Source organism: Prionailurus viverrinus, chromosome B1 (assembly GCF_022837055.1).
Source record: "Prionailurus viverrinus isolate Anna chromosome B1, UM_Priviv_1.0, whole genome shotgun sequence".
Taxonomy (NCBI): Eukaryota; Metazoa; Chordata; class Mammalia; order Carnivora; family Felidae; genus Prionailurus; species Prionailurus viverrinus.
In genome coordinates, this window is record NC_062564.1 from 170,181,285 (window position 1) to 170,201,408 (window position 20,124).

The window sequence follows — 20,124 nt, forward strand, 5'->3', positions numbered from 1 at the left end:
ATAATTATACTTCTGATACTACTTAAAACATACACGTAAAGGTTGTAGAGGTAGTTTGTTTCATTTGTTTTGTAAATTAAAGGTCTCTAATTCTGTCCTAATGTTTTTCAATAATCTTTCATGAGTATTCTAATGAGTTTCATCCATTTGTTCCCTTTTAACATCTCTGTGGCGTTTGGAACGCTCATTGCATTTTTGTATACACAGCATCAGGGACCAGTTGGCAGACAAGAGGGAGAATTAATTGTCTCTGAAGCACAAAAAACGTTTAGATGTAGACTGATGCTACGCGTGGGAGGTTCTATGTAATGTCAGAAAAACTTTCATGTATAATCTGAATTGTGATTCCCCTACCTCTATTTAGAAAAGTAACAATTTTTGCAAACCATGAAGTACAATTTAGGAGTGAATCACCACTACCACATATATGCTTTTTTGTATATATACTAAACATTATTGGCAAGAAGTTCATCTGTTCTATTATGGAGGGGAAAAAAACACATGGAATTTAGCCAAGGGCTTTATGAAGATTAGAATATTACTAGTTGATCCAGACTCTTCCTTAAATCCAGTGATCCCGCAGGTATAGCTCAAGTAGTTAAAGGATTCCTTTAATACTTGGCACTCATTTGGCGTCATCAAGTGAGTGACAGAAGCATCATCACTACTGTCCAGGGAGAATCTCTGAAAAGAATTTAATCTCTGTATATTTCATAGAGCTTTTTCTGGCCACTAGACCTACTGACAGTTAATTACATTTGGAATGAGACAATGGATAAATGTGCTGAATCCATGAATGTGGTTGACCTAGCTCTTTCTGAGTCATTGAGCACTGCTCAGAATAGAATTGGGAAGAATAAGGGAAGAATAGAAACCCGAATTTCCTGAACCTGACAACAAATATAGTTATTTTCATGGCTGGGGACACATATCAAGCCATGGAACTTCTCCATTTACTCCACCTCCTTTACCTTCTTATAAGAGGATTTCAGTGGGACCAAAAGAAATTATTCATTCACAGATTTTGACCAGTTGCAGCCATAATTCCCTTGGCCATTCTCTCTTGGTATGCTTCTGTACTTAACAGGATTTGGGTGGCATAAGCAAAAATGTGTGGGCAATCAGATAGTGACTGAGCAAATTTTAGGAATATAGTGTAAGTCAAGAGTCATCCTTAGCATTGACAATATAAAGGTTAAAGTATATTATTAATACCAACAGAAAGGTTGTAGTTTATTCAGAATATCCCATGAGCTAACTAATCAATCAACCATTTTCAGCACCCAATTATATAAATATATATTTAAAAAATGCAAGTGAATCAATTTTAATATTTTAAGAATCAGTAATAGAGTCCAAAAAATGGCCCACACAAAATAATTTTATAAACCAACTTTCGAAAAGAAAATTGCATATAAATCACTCAGAAATACAATTGGAAAACAGAATCATTCATCATAATAACTTTAACAAAAGAAAGGAGGAGGATACACAAAGTAATTCTACCATAATAAAAAAAGCAAAAAAAAGTAGAATAAATAATTTTATTTATTTACAATAATAAACAATAATTTTAACAAAATATTTGAATTCCCTACATGAATAAGCTTTATTGAATTATATATTTTAATAAATTTATTCAATAAATATTTACTAAGTATTTATAACATAACTGTCATTATTCTAGCATTTAGGGCTAATGAAATGAACAAAATCCCTGCCATAGTAACAACTAAATATAATACATTGCTAGCTACCAATAAATGTTATGATGAAAAGCAAAGTGAAAAACAATATGGGGGTTCGGAGGATGATAGTTTTAAATAGGGTAGTCAGGGAAGCTCCCTGGTTGCAGTGACATTTAAGCCAAACTGAAATAAAGTGCTGAAGAAGGGATAGTTCTATGTTTCTTGATTAAAAAATTAGCAAGAAGAGGCAAGCTTAGGTGGCTCGGTCTGTAAAGTGTTGGACCTCGGCTCAGGTCATGACTTCATGGTTCATAAGTTCGAGCCCCGCAACAGGCTCTGTGCTGACAGCTTGGAGCCTGGAGCCTGCTTCATATTCTGTGTCTGCCTCTCTCTGTCTGCTCCTCCCCAGCTCTTTCTCTCTCTCAAAAATAAAGACACACACACACACACACACACACACACACACACACACATTTTTGTAATTAGCAAGAAGAAACATACATACAGAAAGATACAGAGAATGATGCTAGCAAGATGGCAGAATGAGTTTCCAGGGATTATCCCCTTACAGAAACATCCATCCGAACAACTACCCTGAAAAAAATACCTTCCCAAGAGTTAAGGATTCCAGGTGAGAGATTACAGCACCTGGATGGAGCACAGAAATAAGAAAAGACACATTGAAGAGTGTAGGAAAGACAGTTTCACATTACCTACATCACCTTTTCCCCAAGCCGAGGCAGTGAAGCAGAGAGGGATACCCTCCCTGTGGGTTGAGAAAAGAAAAGTGAAGCGAGCCCCAGTCTTCTCCATGGACTTCAGCCACCAGACCCTCCTCAGTACCAGGCCAACTCCTTGGCCCTAGGCTCCTGGCCCACCCCCAGAACAACCTGTGTGGCCCAAGGCTCCAGCAAACCAAAAGTCCAGGTCCTCTCCAGTGGACCCAGGGTCTAGGACTACCCTTGTGCACCCAGTTCCAGGTCAGTCGTCACAGATTCAGGGTCCAGTTTTTGCCCAAGGAATCAGACTTCAAACCTGACCCTGGCAACAAGCCAGCCATCTAAATACCCAGGCACCAGGCCTATCTCTGTGGACTTAGGTGCCAGGCCAGCCCCAGACTCAGGACAAGGCTCATCCCCATGGACCCAGGCACCACACCTGCCCCAGTGTCAGATTGTCCATCATGGACCCAGGCTTCAGGCATAATCCTGTGGACAGAGTCTCTAGGCCCACTCCCATGGACCAAAGCTCTAGGCTGGCCCCTGTGAACTCAGGCACAAGACCCACCTACCTGCTGACACAGGCAATGCAATTATTATCAAAATTCCAATGGCATTTTTTTTTACAGAAATAGAAAACAACAATTCTAAAATTCATTTGAAACCACAAAAGCCCTGAGTAGCCAAAGCAATCTCAAGAAAGAAGAACAAAACTGAGAGTATCATGGTATACTTTCAAAATATACAAGGCTATACAAAATATAGCCTTGTATATTTTATAAAAGGCTATAGTAATCAAAACAGCATGAAGCTGGCATAAAAGCAGACATACAGACCAGTGGAACAGAACAGAGAGCCCAGAAATAAATCCACACATAAATGGTCAATCTCAACAAAGGTGCCAAGAGCACACAGGGAGAGAGAATAGTCTCTTCAACAAATGCTGCTGGGAAAATTAGATACCCACAGGCAGAAGAATGAAATTGGACCCTAATCTCAGTCTGTATACAAAAATCAACTCAGAATGAATTAAAGATTTAATGTGAATCTATTCAAAGAAGATTAGGGGAAAATCTTCTTGATATTGGTCTGGGCAATGATTTTTTGGATATGATCCCAAAATCCAGGCAACAAAAGCAAAAATAGACAAGTGGGACATTATCAAACCAAAAAACTTCTGCACAGCAAAGGAAACAACCAACAGGGTGAAGAGACAGCTTAAGGAATGGGAGAAAATACTTACAAATCACATATCTGATACGTTAATATCCAAGACATATAAGGAACTTAAACAATTTAATAGCAAGAAAACAAATAAGCTGATTAAAAAATTGGCAAAGGACCTGGAAAAGGACTTCTTTTTTTCAAAGAAGACATACAAATGCCAACACGTGTATGAAAAGGTGCTCAATATCACTAATATCAGGAAAATGCAAATCAAAATCACAATACATCACTTCATTTTTATTAGAATGGCTGTTATTAAAAATAGGAGCACCTGGGTGGCTTAGTCATTCAAGCATCCAACTTCGGTTGAGGCCATCATCTTGCAGTTCATGAGTTGGAGCCCCACATTGGGGTCTGTACTGATAGCTCAGAGCCTGGAGCCTGCTTCAGTTTCTGTGTCTCCCTCTCTCTCTGCCCCTCTCTCACTCATGCTCTATTTCTCTCTCTCTCCCTCTCTCTCTCTCAAAAATAAATAAAAAACATTAAAAATTTTTCTTAAAAGAGAAGATACTTAAGTGTTGATAAGGAAGTGGAGAAAAGTGAACCCTTGTGCACTGTTGGTGAGAATGTAAACCAACCATACTGTGGAAAGCAGTATGGAGGATCCTCAAAAAATTAAAAATGGATTTACTACACGATCCAGAAATACCATTTCTGGATATATATACCCAAGGAAATGAAGTCAGTATCTAGAAAAGATATCTGTGCTCTCATGTGTATTGTGGCATTATTCACAGTAGCCAATATATGGAAACAACCTATGTGTCCCTCAATGGATGAATGGTTAAAGAAATGTTACATATAAATACATCAAAGTGTTATTTAGCCTATAAAAGAAGGAAATCATGTCATTCACAACAATATGGATGGACCTGGAGGACATTAGGCTAAGTTAAATAAGTCAGTCATAGACAAATACTGTTTCCTATCACTTATATTTGTGATCTAAAACAGTTGACCTCCCCCAAACAGAGAGTATAATGATGGCTGCCAGGAGATGGCGGTTCAGAGAAATGGGGAGATGCTGGTGAGAGGGCACAAAGTTTCAGTTATGCAAGATGAATAAATTCTGGAGATCCAATGTACAACATGGTGACTCTAGTCCAAGAGACTAGATCTTTAAATGTTTTTATCACACACATATGCACACATATGTGCAAAAGATAGCTAAATGAGGTAATTAAAGCCAGTTAATTAGCTTGATTTTGGTAATCATTTCACAATGCATGCATATATCACAAACATCATATTGTACAATATAAATATATACACTTTTTATTTGCCTATTATACCTTCGTAAGGCTGGAAATGAAAAAGAATGATCCAAATGTACACACTTCATAAAAATATAAGTGAGAAGTTCTAAAGGAAATAACATCAAAGTGTGCATTTGTGCTGTTTTTTTTCTTTAGTTTTATCTTTATTTAAAAAAAAAATTACAGTGATCACGTATAAATTTAATCATCAGAAGTTAGTAATTATATGCACCAAAAATCACTCCTGCAACTCAGATATGCAAAGAAAATGTGCTGGCATAAAAGCCTACTGTAACATTACTTTGATTTTTCCAAACAATTGCTCAAATGTGCATCTTCCTCATTAGCGGGGAATAAATATCTCTCACTTGAAAATTTCTTGGAGCCCTTGGATTTTCCAAAATTCTGAGGAGACCCTGATTTCCTGAGATAGAATCTGATCATTCCACTGGTGCTATGATTTTTACAGACACGGGTCAATACTGAAGACATACCCTGCACAGTTTGATGAATGGTGCTTGTCACTTCTTAGTGAGATTCACTTCCTCTTCCAGATCCCTGCCCAAAACACAGTAAATGAACCAGATCTATTCTTTTTACTTATTTTTTACTTTTTAAATGTTTATTTATTTTTGAGAGAGAGACAGAGCATTAGCAGGGTAGGGGCAGAGAGAGGGGGAGACACAGAATCTGAAGCAGGCTCCAGGCTCTGAGCTGTCACACAGAGCCCGGTGTGGGGCTCAAACCCACAAACTGTGAGATCATGACCTGAGCTGAAGTCAGATGCTTAACCAACTGAGCCACCCAGGTGCCCACAGATCTATTCATTTTATTTCACATTCTCATTTCCAGTCACTGTTCTCCAAAGCACAATGACAAACTAGCCTGGTGTTTAAAAAGCTTTTCGCATCAGCTACAGGCTATGCTGAATTATCTTCCCCAACAAGGACCCACACATCTTTGATTTTCACCCAGGCTATTCCTAAGCATCAAAATGAAATTGTAGCTGAACTAGAGAGAAGAAATAAAGCTGACCCAGGGACAGAGACAATGACAGACAATGATTGATGAGATTTTGATAGGAATTTAAAGTTAAATATGGACTCAGTTATCAAACTACCAACTCCACACTCTGCCCAGTAGTGGGGGAAGGTGAGGGGAAAGAAAATACGGAGGTCAAGAACATGCGAATAGCTACTCTCCTTGTTTCTACAACTGGTCATGAAAGTTGGTTTGTATTTCCAAATTTCTTGCTTGTCTTATTTCATGTTAAGTCTGCCCTCTGTCAGCACCTCAGTAGACTGGGTTCTTTTCCTAGTAGAGTTATTCAAAACCTCCTTTCCAGGTTATCTTACCTTTTGGTTGCCCTGCTTTTATTGCAAGACTGTAATCTTCCATGAACCTTTATCACTGGATATGGCAGTATCTAAAAGGTGACTGAGAAATGTCCTGAATTCCAGATATCTCCCTTCTTGCATATATTGTGTAGCACCGATGCTATTCTCCATAAACAGGATCAGTCTGCCAAACAGTAACTTTTTCTTCCGTAGGTCTGGTGTCACCAGAAGCTAAAAATGCCCTTCTGGAAGTCTCAATTCTTTGTTTTATAGACCATTGCTTGGGGTCTGATGCAAGCTCTTGTCCTTTGAATACTAAGATATCAAGAGCATAACATCATGGGGATAGAGGCAAACATATTGTGAGTCAGACTATAAGAGTAATATTTAGAGGATCCATACTTACTTCCACCTCTTGGTTCCCAGATTCATGTATTCTGAGAATTAAAAACAAAAAACAAACAAAAAAAAACACCAAAAAACAATCCAGCACCATATACTGTCATTGGTTAAGAGTATGCTTGGCGCCCTAAATTCTTATTATTCCCAATTCCATCACTTCTTTTAATAAATAATCACTTTGTTTTTCCAAACCAATCTTTCATGATGTAAATAACGTGATTGAAAAAGCATTCATTGCTTCCAGGATGAGTACAGAGCTTTGTCCTTTCAAAGCTTTCACAATCAATTTCTAAAGGATCTCTAGTCTTATGTGGCAGGTACTGAAATTTAAATGTAAATTCTCCCAACAACCCTATAAGGTAGGGATTAGCGTTACTCCCATTTTACAAATAAGAAAATTGAGGCACAATAAGTATAAGAAAATTACCTGAAGTCACAGCTGGTAAATAGGAGAACTGGGATTCAAAACCAGAGAGTTCAAATCCAGAGCCTGCTCTCCTAGCCCCAGTGACACATTGCCTATCATCATCATCTTTGGGGACACTTGGTACATGTAATGAATGTTTGTCATCCGCCAGGCATTGTGCTCAGCATGGGCCACGACTTCCATCCATGTCTTGGCTTATAGAAATCCTAGCTATTAGCAAAGGCACAGCTTCCAGCTAAGTCCCCCCAAAAGGCTCCCATGTTCAAATACCCAGTTGTTTTGAGCTCCTTATAATATTTAGTGTCCTTACCAGACAATAATCTCATGTCAGAACTTGTATTCTATTTATCTATTGAAAGAGCAGACCTAGGCCGGCTGACTAGTGGCTATGTCCCCAATATGGCCACAGAAAGAAGTTCCTGCTCAAACCTCAGAACACGCCTCCTCCCCTTGAGTAACTTATGTTTTCTAAGAAAGCAGGCTACCGATTGATGCATTCTTCCGAAGTCTGAGGTGGGAGGAAGGGGAGTGTGAGAGGCGTGGAACGTGTGAGTAGAAGAGGGAGAGCTTCTCTCCGGTAGGGGCCAGAGGCAGGAGCCCTCAACCCTGTCCAGGCTTAGAATGACCTGGGAGCATTTTACCCCTCCCCAAACCAATTAATCAGAGTCTCTGGGGATGGTGTTTGGTGCTAGGTATTTATATAGCACAGCAAGGCTGACAGCCAATGGTTGATAGGTGACCAGTGAGAAACGTTCTGGATACACTAAGGCCAAACATGTTAGAGATCCTCAGACACAGTGGTTCTTAAACTTCAGGTGCATCAGAATCTCTTGGAAGACTTGTTCAAACACAGATTGCTGAGCCCCACCCCGGGAGTTTCTGATTCAGTAGGTCTGTGACCACCAGGCCCAACATTTGCATTTTTAAGAAGTTCCAGGTGACGCTGATAATTGCTGATCTGGGACCACACTTTGGCAGCCAATCGGCTGAGTCCACGACCCTTCTCCAGCCAATCAGCTAAGGCCATGATCCCTATAAAACCTTCGTGCTTTTGAAATTCGCTCTCTCTCTCCGGTATCTCACCGCTGCATTGGTGCAGGTAGGAGATTGAGCTCAAGCTAGCTCGAATAAAGGCTCTTTTGCTTTTGCATCGGACTTGACTCCCTGGTGGCCTTTGGGGATCACGAATTCTGGGTATAACACTATGACATGCCTTATCTCCCCAATCATGGTAAGGACAAGGCCACATCATACTGCCTCTGTATCCCTCACAGTGCCTGGTACATGTTTTGACTGAGAGTCACGGGCTTCGTTTTTATTCCAGGAACTCGGGGAGTTTTCTACAATTAACGACCCAATAACGTTACTAACTCACTTAAATGTTTTATTCAGAAACTTCTGCTTCAGAAGTAGGCTCAATAGTTTTCCCCAATTCTTATTTCCGCAAGCATGGAAGGAGAAGAAAAAGGGAAGAGTGCAGCAGCCAGTGGCTGTTCCCATATTTGCAACAGCAAAGGATTGGCAGCAACTAGTGGAAAAAAAAAAAAAAGCCCACGAAAAGTACAGACAATTTTACCTTGGGGAAGAATGTTCTGAGACACAGATATATTTCTCTTTCTTAAGAATAAAGCTTGCTGTAATATTTCCTAGCCAGCAAACAAAAACGTGACAGTAGATATATCGACAATTCTGTCTCCAGGTAAAACCTACAGCAGACAGCAAACCACTCAAAATAGACCTCTAAAGGTCAAAGCAAATATGTAAACTTCAGGGCAGTGAAATGGCATCTGCTTCTCCAGGAAACAGCACCTTAGTTTTGGAACCAGTGCTCCTCCTAGGGGCTTTTCAGGCTTCCCAGTGGCTTCGTTCAGCAAATGCAAAGCAATACGTAATATATTATGTGGATCTAATGTAATATGTGCATCAAAGCAACCAGCGGTGCGTAAAAAAACACTTAAAGATCACTATTCCCATCAGTCTCAACATTTTTCTTTTATTGCAATAAATAAGCGCTCTTCCCAGACTTCCATGCCACCACTCTCCAGATTTTGCACACGTTTTGCTTTCGTGTCTTCGGGTAACATCTTATTTTGATATCCCTCAAACAAGGTTGCAGAGAGAAGAGGGTTAAGATCACGGAAAATATGGAGAATAAAATACAAAAGTGCAGAATGATACCTGAGGCAGGTGCAATGTGGGCAATCAATATGGATTTTCCAGATATCGATTAATATTAAGGGTAGTCTTCGGTTTTGCAGCATGTAAGCAATGCTTTCAGGACATCTTATATTCTTTTATGAAAGCTATATTCCCAAAGTCACCTTCCCACCAAACTGTGCATTCTGAGTTTTCCAGTGTGTCCTGTGCTAAGTTTAATGAAAGAGTTCAAACAGTTCAGAATGGGGCCAGAGCAAGACATTGCCTTCAGAATGAGCGATCCTTCTTTTCTTGAAGGAAGTGTGCTTTGAGACACGGATACCTCCCCAGAGGTGAAAGAATGAGTTTTTTTCCCATCCAGGAATTTCCAGAGGCCAGTGGTTCTCCGAAGGAGAATACTTCTTGGTCAGTGTCCCCTGAGATCACTTCTAGGAAACAAAAGTCCGCTACAGCTGCATGTTCTATGAGACTGTTTCTCTTTTATGAAATTATTTTTTTTAATTTTAATATAAAAATTTTATATATGTAAGGTGCACAACATGATGATTTGATATACATAGTGAAATGATTAATACAGTCAAGCTAATTAACATACCATCTCCTTGGTATGCCTGTGTGGCTCAGTCGATTGAGATCCTGACTCCTGATTTCGGCTCAGGTCATGATCCCAGAGTCATAGAATCGAGCCCTTTGCAGGGCTCCAATCTGAGCGTGGATGGAGCCTGCTTGGGATTCTCTCTCTCTCAATCTCTCTCTCTCTCTTTCTCTCTCTGCCCCTCCCCCACTTGAGTTCACTCTCTCTCTCTCTCACTAAAATTATATATATATATGTATATACAATACATATATATACATATATAATATATACGCATATATATTATATTTGCATATATAATATAATATCACCACACATAGTTACCTTTGTGTGTGTGTGTGTCCAAAAAAGCACCTGAAATTTACTCTCTTAAGCGTCTAGTATTCAGTGCATTGGTTTGAACTACAGTCATGATGATGTGTTTGATCTCTAAGACTTATTTGTCCTTCATAATTGAAACTTTGTACCTTCTGACTAACATCTCTGTTTTCCCCACTTCTCCTATCCTGGTTCCTACCATTCTACTCTACCACTCTCCTCTCAGATTCTGTATTTTCCATGTTTTTAGATGCCACATGCAGAGGACATTATGCTAAGTAAAGTAAGCCAGAGACAGAAAGAGACTGTCTCTAAGTGAGACAGGTGAGGGGGTCTTTCAGTCTTGCACAGAGCAACAGGTCTTCCAAAGTAATTGAATCTCCGGTCAAACCCTGCAGGTCAAACACAGCCTGCATTAGAAGAAACCTGAAGGGTGGGGATGCCTGGGTGGCTCAGCTGGTTAAGCATTTGACTCTCGATTTCAGCTCAGCTCATGACCCTGTGAGTTCGAGCCCTGCCCTGGGCTCTGCGCTGAGAGCGCAGCACCTGCTTGGGATTCTCTCTCTCTCCCTCTCTCTCTGCCCCTCCCCTGCTCACACTCTACCTCTCTCTCAAAATAAATAAACATTAAAAAAAAATTTTTTTTAAACCTGAAGGTGAGGAAGGTGATGGTGAATAACCTTGAGCATATTATCAACCATGTCTCTGGTTATTGTTATGGTCCCATCATTCATCAGTTAGCTAAAGCTTTTTTGAGAGAGAGAGAGAGAGTGGGAGAGAGAGAGAGTGAACGCTCGTGAAAGTGGGGGAGGGGCAGAGAGAGAGAGAGAGAGAGAGAGAGAGAATCTTAAGCAGGCTCTGTGCCCAGCACGGAACCCGATGCAGGGCTCCATCCCATGATCCTGGGATCATGACCTGGGTGGAAATCAAAAGTCAGGTGCTTAACCGACAGAGCCACCCAGGTGACCCAAGCTAAAGCTTTTTAGCCAAGTTCCACTTCACATACATTCCAGATGGGTATACGCTCCCCATTCCCTCTGTAATACATTCCTCCAACGCCTTCTGCCTGCTGATGCTTGCAACGGGGAGAAACACTCTTATCTGCCTGCCTACTTGGGCTATCAGCAGACAAATGTATCTCCCGTGAATCAGTTGTTTCTAACCAAATCTGTTAGATTTATAATTGCGCTGGTAATTATAGATATAATTGTATCACTAAATCACATTAATTTTAAGTGAAATAATTTGTTATAACTAAATGTTACATGGACGAGTTAAATACAAGAGCAAAGAGAAAGATGTTTATTCTATGAGAACTATGTTTAATGCCTTAGAAATAATTTTACAAAATCAAGTACTAAAAAAATTATTGTCAAATTATTGTGGCTGACGAAACTACAAATGAGCCGGAGAGAAGTGCCTGGTGGCTCAGTCGGTTGGGCATCTGACTCTTGATCTCAGCTCAGGTCATGATCTCATAGTTCATGAGATTGAACACCACATTAGGTTCTGGGCTGACAGTGTGGAGCCTGCTTGGGATTCTGTCTGTCTCTCTCTCTTTCTCTCTCTACTCCTCCTCTTTCTCTTTCTCCCTCTCTCTCAAAATAAATAAACATTAAAAAAAAAAGCAGAAAAAACAATCCCCCAAATCTAAAAAGTATTACTGTCAGATTGCTTGCCCAAAGAGTCTTTAAATTTTCACTCCACTTTGAAGAACTCCAGACTGACTTCTTTGCTGGGTGTGATGTTTGTGCATGAAAGACAAGTCAAAAGGCTGTAATTTAGCCTTTTTAAGAAAACCTTGGGATGACAAGAAGATTAAAAAACAAATATTCATTTATAATTATTAGGTATGTATCATTCTTGAAGACCCCTCCCCCCCCCCACACACACACACCAATCTTAGTTAAAAATGTTTTCTTGGACCATCCTAGCCTTGACTGCATCACTGTATAGCCTTTGCCAACAGCCAGCATTGCCTGGCTTTTGAAATACATGGCAAGAATGCAGGCAAGAATATATGAAATGTAATGCCATAAGAGTACTGGGCAGACTTTTCTTTTCATTCCTATTCTATTGATTATGTAGGTGTTCATCTTTGAGCAAGTTATTTCCTTGATTGACTTCCCACTTTATACCAGAAATAAAGCCAGCTTATGTGGACACTTATGATACAATAAATTAATATAAATGTCAAGACTTTAGGAAAGTTAACTGACATTCTGAATCACAGTTTCTTCACAGTACACTAGAGAATATATGAGACACCTTCTAAAAACCCAAGCATACAGAAGGCGTCCAATAAATGTTAGTAAAAGGCAGTTGGGAATAGAGAGTCTTATCTGGTCAGTAAAAAGATACATTGTTGAGACACAACTTTTATGGTAATTATAAAATTGTTCTATGCTTCTGCGTCATGCTCTGTGTTTTTAAAATAGATATACTTTCCTATATATTCTAATTAATCACACAGAACAACAATGTGGGATAAATATAGCAGGTATAATTATTTCCTACTTGCATTTTATAAAACTGAAACAGACATGAAACTTCTAAATCAAGTTCTTCCAGAAAGTTAACGTAAGTTTATTTTTAAATAAGCCTGTTTATGAGCCTATTAGTCTCATTAACTTCTGCAACTCTATGAGATGTCTGAGGTTTTTGTTTTGTTTTGTTTAATTTCATTACTTTTCCATAATGTTCTTCTTTAGAGGCCCACAAATAATCAGCAGAAAACATAACACTTTAATTCCATGCCAATGCATGGCAAAAAGAATAAAAGAAACAAAAACAAATTCCTTCTGAATGCAACTGAGAGAGAGCTTTTGTCCTTCAAGCTCATAATCCGAGATAGGGCCTGAAAATTAGAATCCACTGTACTATTCTAATTCTCCATCCTGGATATACCCCAGACAAGGAGGATATTGGGAGTATGACTAGATTTGCCAATACGTAGCCAATGCCTGAGTAGTTAGGAAATTTCCGGATAGGCCCTATTAGTTAATCAAACCTCAGAAATATGTTGGAACTATGTTAAGAATCTGCTCACTCATGGGAGAAGCTCTTCCCCCCTTTCTTGACAGAAGAGAAGCCTACTTTCAACAACTATAATTTGTACCACTGTCTTAGCTCTGGTCATATTTAATTTCCTCTTTTTGCCCCCTCCCTGCTGTGAGGCAATTGTTCTATAGATTGATTTTGGCTTAATCTGTAGCTTCATATAAGTGGAGTCACATCGTACATATGCTTCATGTCTTGCTTAGTTTATTCACGTAATGTTTTTGAGATTGATCCATGTTATTGCTAGAATCAATAGCCTGTTCCTTTTTATCACCAGGTAGTGTGCCTAGTAATAATATATCATATTAATATACCATTTTAAAATACCATAATTTTCTTATCAATTCTCTTGTCAGTGGGCATTTTGCTTATTGCCTGTTATGAATATAGATTCCATGAAACTCTTACACAATGTGGACATAGGGCTTTTTATTTCTCTTAAATAAATAACTAGGAGTAAAATTGTTGGGCATGCAATTGCATATGTTTACGTTTATTAGAAACCATCAAACGGTTTTCCTAACTGGTTGCACCATTTAACATTCTCATTAGCAATGGATAAGAGATCCAGTCATTTCATATCTACACCCACATGTTACATCTTCCATCTTTTACAATGTTAGCTATTTGGGGCGCCTGGGTGGCTCAGTTGGTGTACCATCTGACTCCTTTTTGTTAACATTTATTTATTTTTGAGAGAGAGAGAGCAGGAGAGGGGCAGAAAGAGAGGGGAACAGAGGGTTTGATGCAGATTCTGTGCTGACAGCCGCCAGCCCAATGCGGGGCTCAAACTCGAACTCACAGAACTCACAAACCCTAAGATCACGACCTGAGCCAAAGTCAGAAGCTCAACCAACTGAGCCACCTAGGCATCCCGAGCATCCGACTCCTGATATTGGTTCAGATCATGATCTCAGGGTCGTGGGACAGAGCCCTGCGTTGGGCTCTGCACTGAGCATGGAACCTGCTTGGAATTCTGTCTTTCCCTCTGTTCCTCTCCCCTGCTCATGCACTCTCTCTCTCTAAAATAAAATAATAATAAATAAAATTAAATGTTAGCTATTCTAAATATGATAGTATTTATGATAATATGATAGTATTATGATAGTATTTATGATCATATGATAGTAAATATGATAGTAAATATGATAGCAAGGGCACACTGTGGTTTTAATTCACATTCCCCTGATGATTAATATGTATATTTCCTCTTGTTTTTGACCATTCATATGTCTTCTTTTGTGTGAAGTGTCCACTGCTTTTTTAGACTGTCTTTATTAGTGTTTTTTTCAGTTGTTTATATATACTAGTTATAAGTCCTTTAACAGGTATTTGTACTGTAAACATTTTCTCCCACTTGTGGCTTCCCTCTTCATATTTTTTTTTAGTGAGGAGATTTTAATTAAGCCCAATTTATCATTTTCTATAGTTAAGTGCTTTGTGACTTACGCAAAACATCTTTACTACCCCAGGATTGTAAGGATAGTCTCCTGGCTTAGCATTAACATTATTTATCTATTTATCTACCTATCTAGTTATTTATTTATTTATTTTTAATGATAATTTATTTTTGAGGGAGACAGAGACAGACAGAATGCGAGTGGGGGAGGGGCAGAGAGAGACAGGGAGATACAGAATCCAAAGCAGGTTCCAGGCTCCGAGCTGTCAGCACAGAGCCCGACGTGGGGCTCAAACTCATGAACTGTGAGATCATGACCTGAGCCGAAGTCAGACGCTTCACCAGCTGAGCCACCCAGGCACCTCTGGCATTAACATTTACAGCAGAGTTTGCCTCTCTGGACACTATTGACGTTTTCGACTAGACCCACTTGAGGGGTGGGGTTGTCTTGTGTTTTGTAAGATATTTAGCAGAATCTTTGGCCTCTAGCTACTACTATATGCCTGAGGCAGGAATGGTGGCATTGGTAGCAGTTTTCGATGTCATTTTTCTTCCAGATGTGAATCTAGTAGTTCCGGATTATTTGTCAAAAAAGACTCTCCATTCCCCACTGCCTTGAATTGGCATCTTTCTTGAAAATCACCTGACCTCATTGCGTGTGTCTATTTCTCTATTCCACTTGTCTGCTTGTTGATTTTACTCTACTTATTAAAAATGTTCATGAATACTCTAGATTGTTTGCATCTTTAATATAAATTTAAAATTGCTGGTCAAATTCTACAGAAAGTCTGATAGATTTTAATTGAGATTATTGCATTGAGACATTGAAACTATAAATATCTTTAAAATGTCATCTTCCAATCCAAAATGTGGCTTATTTCCTCATGTATTTGGGTTCTATACTTTCTCAGCAAAATTTACATTCTAGTTTTAAATGTAGAGGTCTTACATGTATTTTGTAAAATGTATTCCATATACTTAACGGTTGCTGATAATATTATAAACTGTATTGTTTTAATTTATATTCAAATTGTTTGTGATTTGTGTGCTGCATTTTTAATTTTTATAAAAGGACCTCAAGTCCAATAATTTCAACCTCACTCTGAAGTTCAGTACTTCATAGGTTTCTTTGGGTTTTCTACATGCTAGTCATGTGGTTTACAAAGAATGAGCTCTATTTTTTCCCAATCTTTGTGACTTTTTTTTTCTTGCCGGTTTCACTGAACAGGACCTTCATCATAATGTTGAATAGGAGTGATAAAAGTGAACATTCATGTACTCTTCTTGATTTCAGGGGGAAACTAATATTTTTACCATTAAGTATAATGTTAGTTATCGATTTTCATATTCAGTGAGTTCCTTTCTATTCTTAGTTCAAGTGTTAGGTTTTGCTCTAGCAAGCAGCCAAAGGTACCATGATATCATGAAAGTTTTGTTTTTGGCGTTCTAAAGGCACGTGTGTTTTGTTTTTGCCCTTAGCTCTACAATATAGCCCTCAATCCTTGGCTTTACTCTAAATATGGGGCCCTTCTGGGATTTCAAGGAAACGTCCATTGTGTGGATCACTTGAACTCCAAACTCTGACTTTGCAACCCGAGCAGCTGTTGAAATCTCTGCACAACTCTCTGGCCTCTCAGCTACTTCTTTTTTCTGGGGGATATTGCGATTTATGATAAATACACAGTTGGTCTTTGTGCCCTTTTCTGTCACAGAGCTAAAACCCTTAGAATTTAAGAGAACTTCTGAGTTGGTGAACACGTGGGGATGCTGGGAGAGTGATGTGCTCAAAGTGTTCGGAGAGGGCGCGGAAGTTCCTTGCCCCACTCTTTGCCCTATGCTTCTCTTCCATCTGGCTTTTTCTGAGTTATAGCCTTTTATAATAAACTGGTCATCTAGCACATAAGATGTCTCTTTGGGTTCTCTAATCAATCCCAGGCTGGGGGTCATTGGAACCTCATATCTCTAGCTGCTTGGTTAGAAGTGCTGGTGACAACCTCGATTTTTTGGCAGACATCTGAAGTGGTAATGGGAAGGCTGTCCTGTGGGACTGAGCCTTTAACCTGTGGGATCTGACACTTTCTCCCGATTAGACAGTGTCAGAATTGAGTTGAACTATAGGATGCCCAGCTGGTGTCAGAGAATTGCTTGGTGGTGTGGGGAAAACCCCCATACATTGCAACTGGTCCCAGTATATTACTCTGCGTAGGTAGGTTGGGAATCTGGCAAGGAATTAAGTGGAATTAAAGAACAGATTTGGGGGCACCCCTCTCCTTGGTCCTCTCATTTCTTAGAAGTTTCCACGCAATTCCAGGCATCCTGGAGGCCCAAATGTCAACATTTATTTCTTTAATCCAGTAAGTTTGCACTTTCTTTATGAGCTGTATCCTGTGCAAACTGGAAAGTGTTCTCAGAGGATAAGCTGGATAAATGTAGGTTCATTTTGTTTGTTTCCCTTCTTCCAGCAATTGAATTCTTTCCAGTTCCTTTCTGGTTTTTGTTGTTTTCCAATGCCTTCAACAGTTGTTTATTTTTCATTATTTCATTCCAAATAAATGTGTTATTAGTAGGAGGCTTCATCTGCTATAAACTGTTCCACTGTTACCAATTATAATTCCCCATATTGGATTTCTTACAATTCCTCAAACACACAACTTTTTTCTGACCTCTGGAACTCCACATATGCTATTCCTTTACTTGAAGCACAATCCCCCTTGCTCTTTGGCTAACTTATTTCTGATTACCCTTCATGCATGAGTTTAAACATCAGTTGCTCAACAAAGTCGTTTCTTTCCATTTCTAACTCACCTAAGTTGGTCCATCTGCTATAATTCCCATAGTACACTAGATCATTTGTGGTCTAAGACTCATCCTGCTTACAGTTATTTGTTTAATACTTCCTTCCTTCTTAGAGTATACACTGCATGAAACCAAAACCATACCCTATACTGTGCCTCACTGATTAGTAAGTACTCAGTAAAAATTTGTATCTTTTTACAATACTGAGGTGTAAAATGTTTTGATTACCTTTTCACAAATATTGAGAATGTGGTTTATTAAGGTCATTCATAAGAGAATCCATCAGAATACAGACACATGTACTGGTGTGTCCAATAATTATAACATAATTTCTTTTTGTCCACTTTACTAACATTGCCTATGTGTTCAAACAGTCGCACCTTTTTATTTTTTATTATTTTTTAAAAATTTTTAATGTTTACTTATTTTTGAGAGAGACAGAGTGTGCATGGAGGAGGAGCAGAGAGGGAGGGAGACACAGAATCCAAAGCAGGTTCTAGGCTCTGAGCTGTCAGCAAAGAGCCTAACATAGGGCTCAAACTCACGAACCACAAGATCGTGACCTGAGCCAAAGTCAGATGCTTAACCAATTGAGCCACCCAGGCACCCCTGACAACAGCACCTTTTTAAAGGGTTTTCAGTGACAATAGCACAAAGCAAATGTTACAAAACTAAATCCAGATAAGTCTTCTGGCCACGTTTACATCATCACCAAGAAATCCACCTGATAACATTAGTGATTTGTCACTAATTTTTTAAAGCTGTAAAATAGTCTTAAAGATGATAACATTAGTGACTTGTCACTAATGTTATCATCTTTAAGACTCTTACAGCTTTAAAAAATTCTAAGTATAAATATGACCATATTTTTTTCCACTGTCCAGAGCTCTTTTCTTCTCTGTAGCTGAGACACACAGAAATGAGTTATGCATCTAGGGAGTTGGAGTAACTCCTTCTAGACAAAAGGGTGACATTGCAATTGGCACTATTACATACAGTGAGTCTTTTCTTTAGAAACTCAAACACGTTTAACAAATCAGAGTTTGCATATCCTGAAAGGGTACTGGGTACTCCACTAATTTCAATGAGAAGCCGGGGTCTAGCAAAGGGCATGGCAAATCGTTGTTAAACAAACGTTTATTTGATGAGTCAATGAAAATGGCCACAGCAAAAATTGAAAACAAAGGCAATTATACTAAAGTTTATTGATTAACTCATAAACATGACAGTTAAAAATAAAAACACGTATAAACCATATGATTGACTTTAGTTAATAAAACGAGGCTCTCCCTGGGTGAGATCTCCGGCTAACCAGCACAGCTCTTACAGCGTTGAAGGCCGTTCTCGTTGCAAGCAGTGCACTTCAAAGCTTTGAAAGAGTCTGTAAAGCAGTTTCGAAACACTGACATCTTGCTCCCATGGCACACGGAGCACGGAAGAAAGCCAAAGCCTCCACAGGAGGGACACTCCTGTGGATGCTGCACTCTCTGTAGAGGGCGGCAGGGGGACAAGAGAGGACAGAAAAGGCGTTAGCATGAACAACTCAACCAACCTTCCTGTCTGCCTGCATTGTGGATGGTCGTAAAACAATGCTGGCTGTGGACTTGAAATCACCTACCATGTATGCAGAGACCCAGGGGGAAAGCTAGCTGAAGTTTTCTTTAATACCCCGTTGATGGCCATCAATAGCATAACCTTGTTTTGTGAAGACTGCTACATTTTAGGTTAAAGGGTCCAGATCTCAGGAGATCTATCACACGAAAACACGTATTTACAAACCAAACAATTCAGGAAATGGTTATTTTCATTAGAGGGAAGTACTGTAACTTTCCCTTGAGTACCTCTTAACGGTTTAATACCTTTGTTTATAGAACAGTATCACTAATAGTGAGTCTGGAAAATCAAAACACTAAAAGCTGAGTGTGAAAGAGCCACTATCAACTGAAGATTTATCGTTACATTGCACATTTGAATAATGCTTTGTTTTTTTAAAAGCACTTTCAAATGCATTATTGTATAGAATCGTCCCTCATCCCATCCTTTACACATACAGACACCTTCGACTGTAAAGCAGATATTCAGGCATCTTTATCCTTATTTTATTTTTAAGGAAATAGGCATAGAAATCTTAAGGTATTTATCCAAGTCCATAAAACGCCCCACAATGGCTATCTGCCTTTCTACCTCAAGTAAAGATAAAATACTCTCCTACTAAAATGAAAGTAACCGTGCATTGTATTGAGGATAATATTTTGAAAATTATTCACACACATTTCTATTTCCTTCTTTGGGCACATATCCTTTGCCAGAGTTCACTAGTGGTATCCATCAGCAGTGGGGAGATTAGGAGCCATTACAGAATGAAGACGAGGTGAAAAGTGAATACCAAGCTTCTGACTTGCAAAATAGGAGTTTGCAGCAATATTTGAAAGCTTGGCTTTGTGAAGAGAATAATCGCTAAAATAAAACTGGGAAATGTGAATCAATACACACACACACACACAGGCAGAAACACACTCAAACGTGGTTTATATACACAGACATATGGCTGTTCGCTGGAGATTCACAACTGCACGTACTAAAGTCTCCAAAGCAGCCAAATGAAAAGGAACCTGATTAACTGGGTTTAACCCACCGTTTCCCCAGCACTTACAGCTATGATAACTCTTTTCCCAGGAAACAACCATAATTCTCTCACAATTAGTACTTTATGGACTGTGCTTCGGGAAATAAACATTAAGGA

At 39.1% G+C, this 20,124-nt stretch overlaps 1 protein-coding gene across 1 annotated transcript in view; it reads right to left on the bottom strand.

Moving 5' to 3' along the window:
* Nucleotides 1–18,615: 18,615 nt before the first annotated feature.
* Nucleotides 18,616–20,124, bottom strand: part of GRXCR1 (glutaredoxin and cysteine rich domain containing 1) — a 319,676-nt gene continuing 318,167 nt past the window's right edge. The window contains exon 4 of the mRNA XM_047857561.1: nucleotides 18,616–18,868. Coding sequence (XP_047713517.1) covers nucleotides 18,689–18,868 — 180 coding nt within the window. The 3' untranslated portion in view covers nucleotides 18,616–18,688. The remainder of the gene's footprint in view (nucleotides 18,869–20,124) is intronic.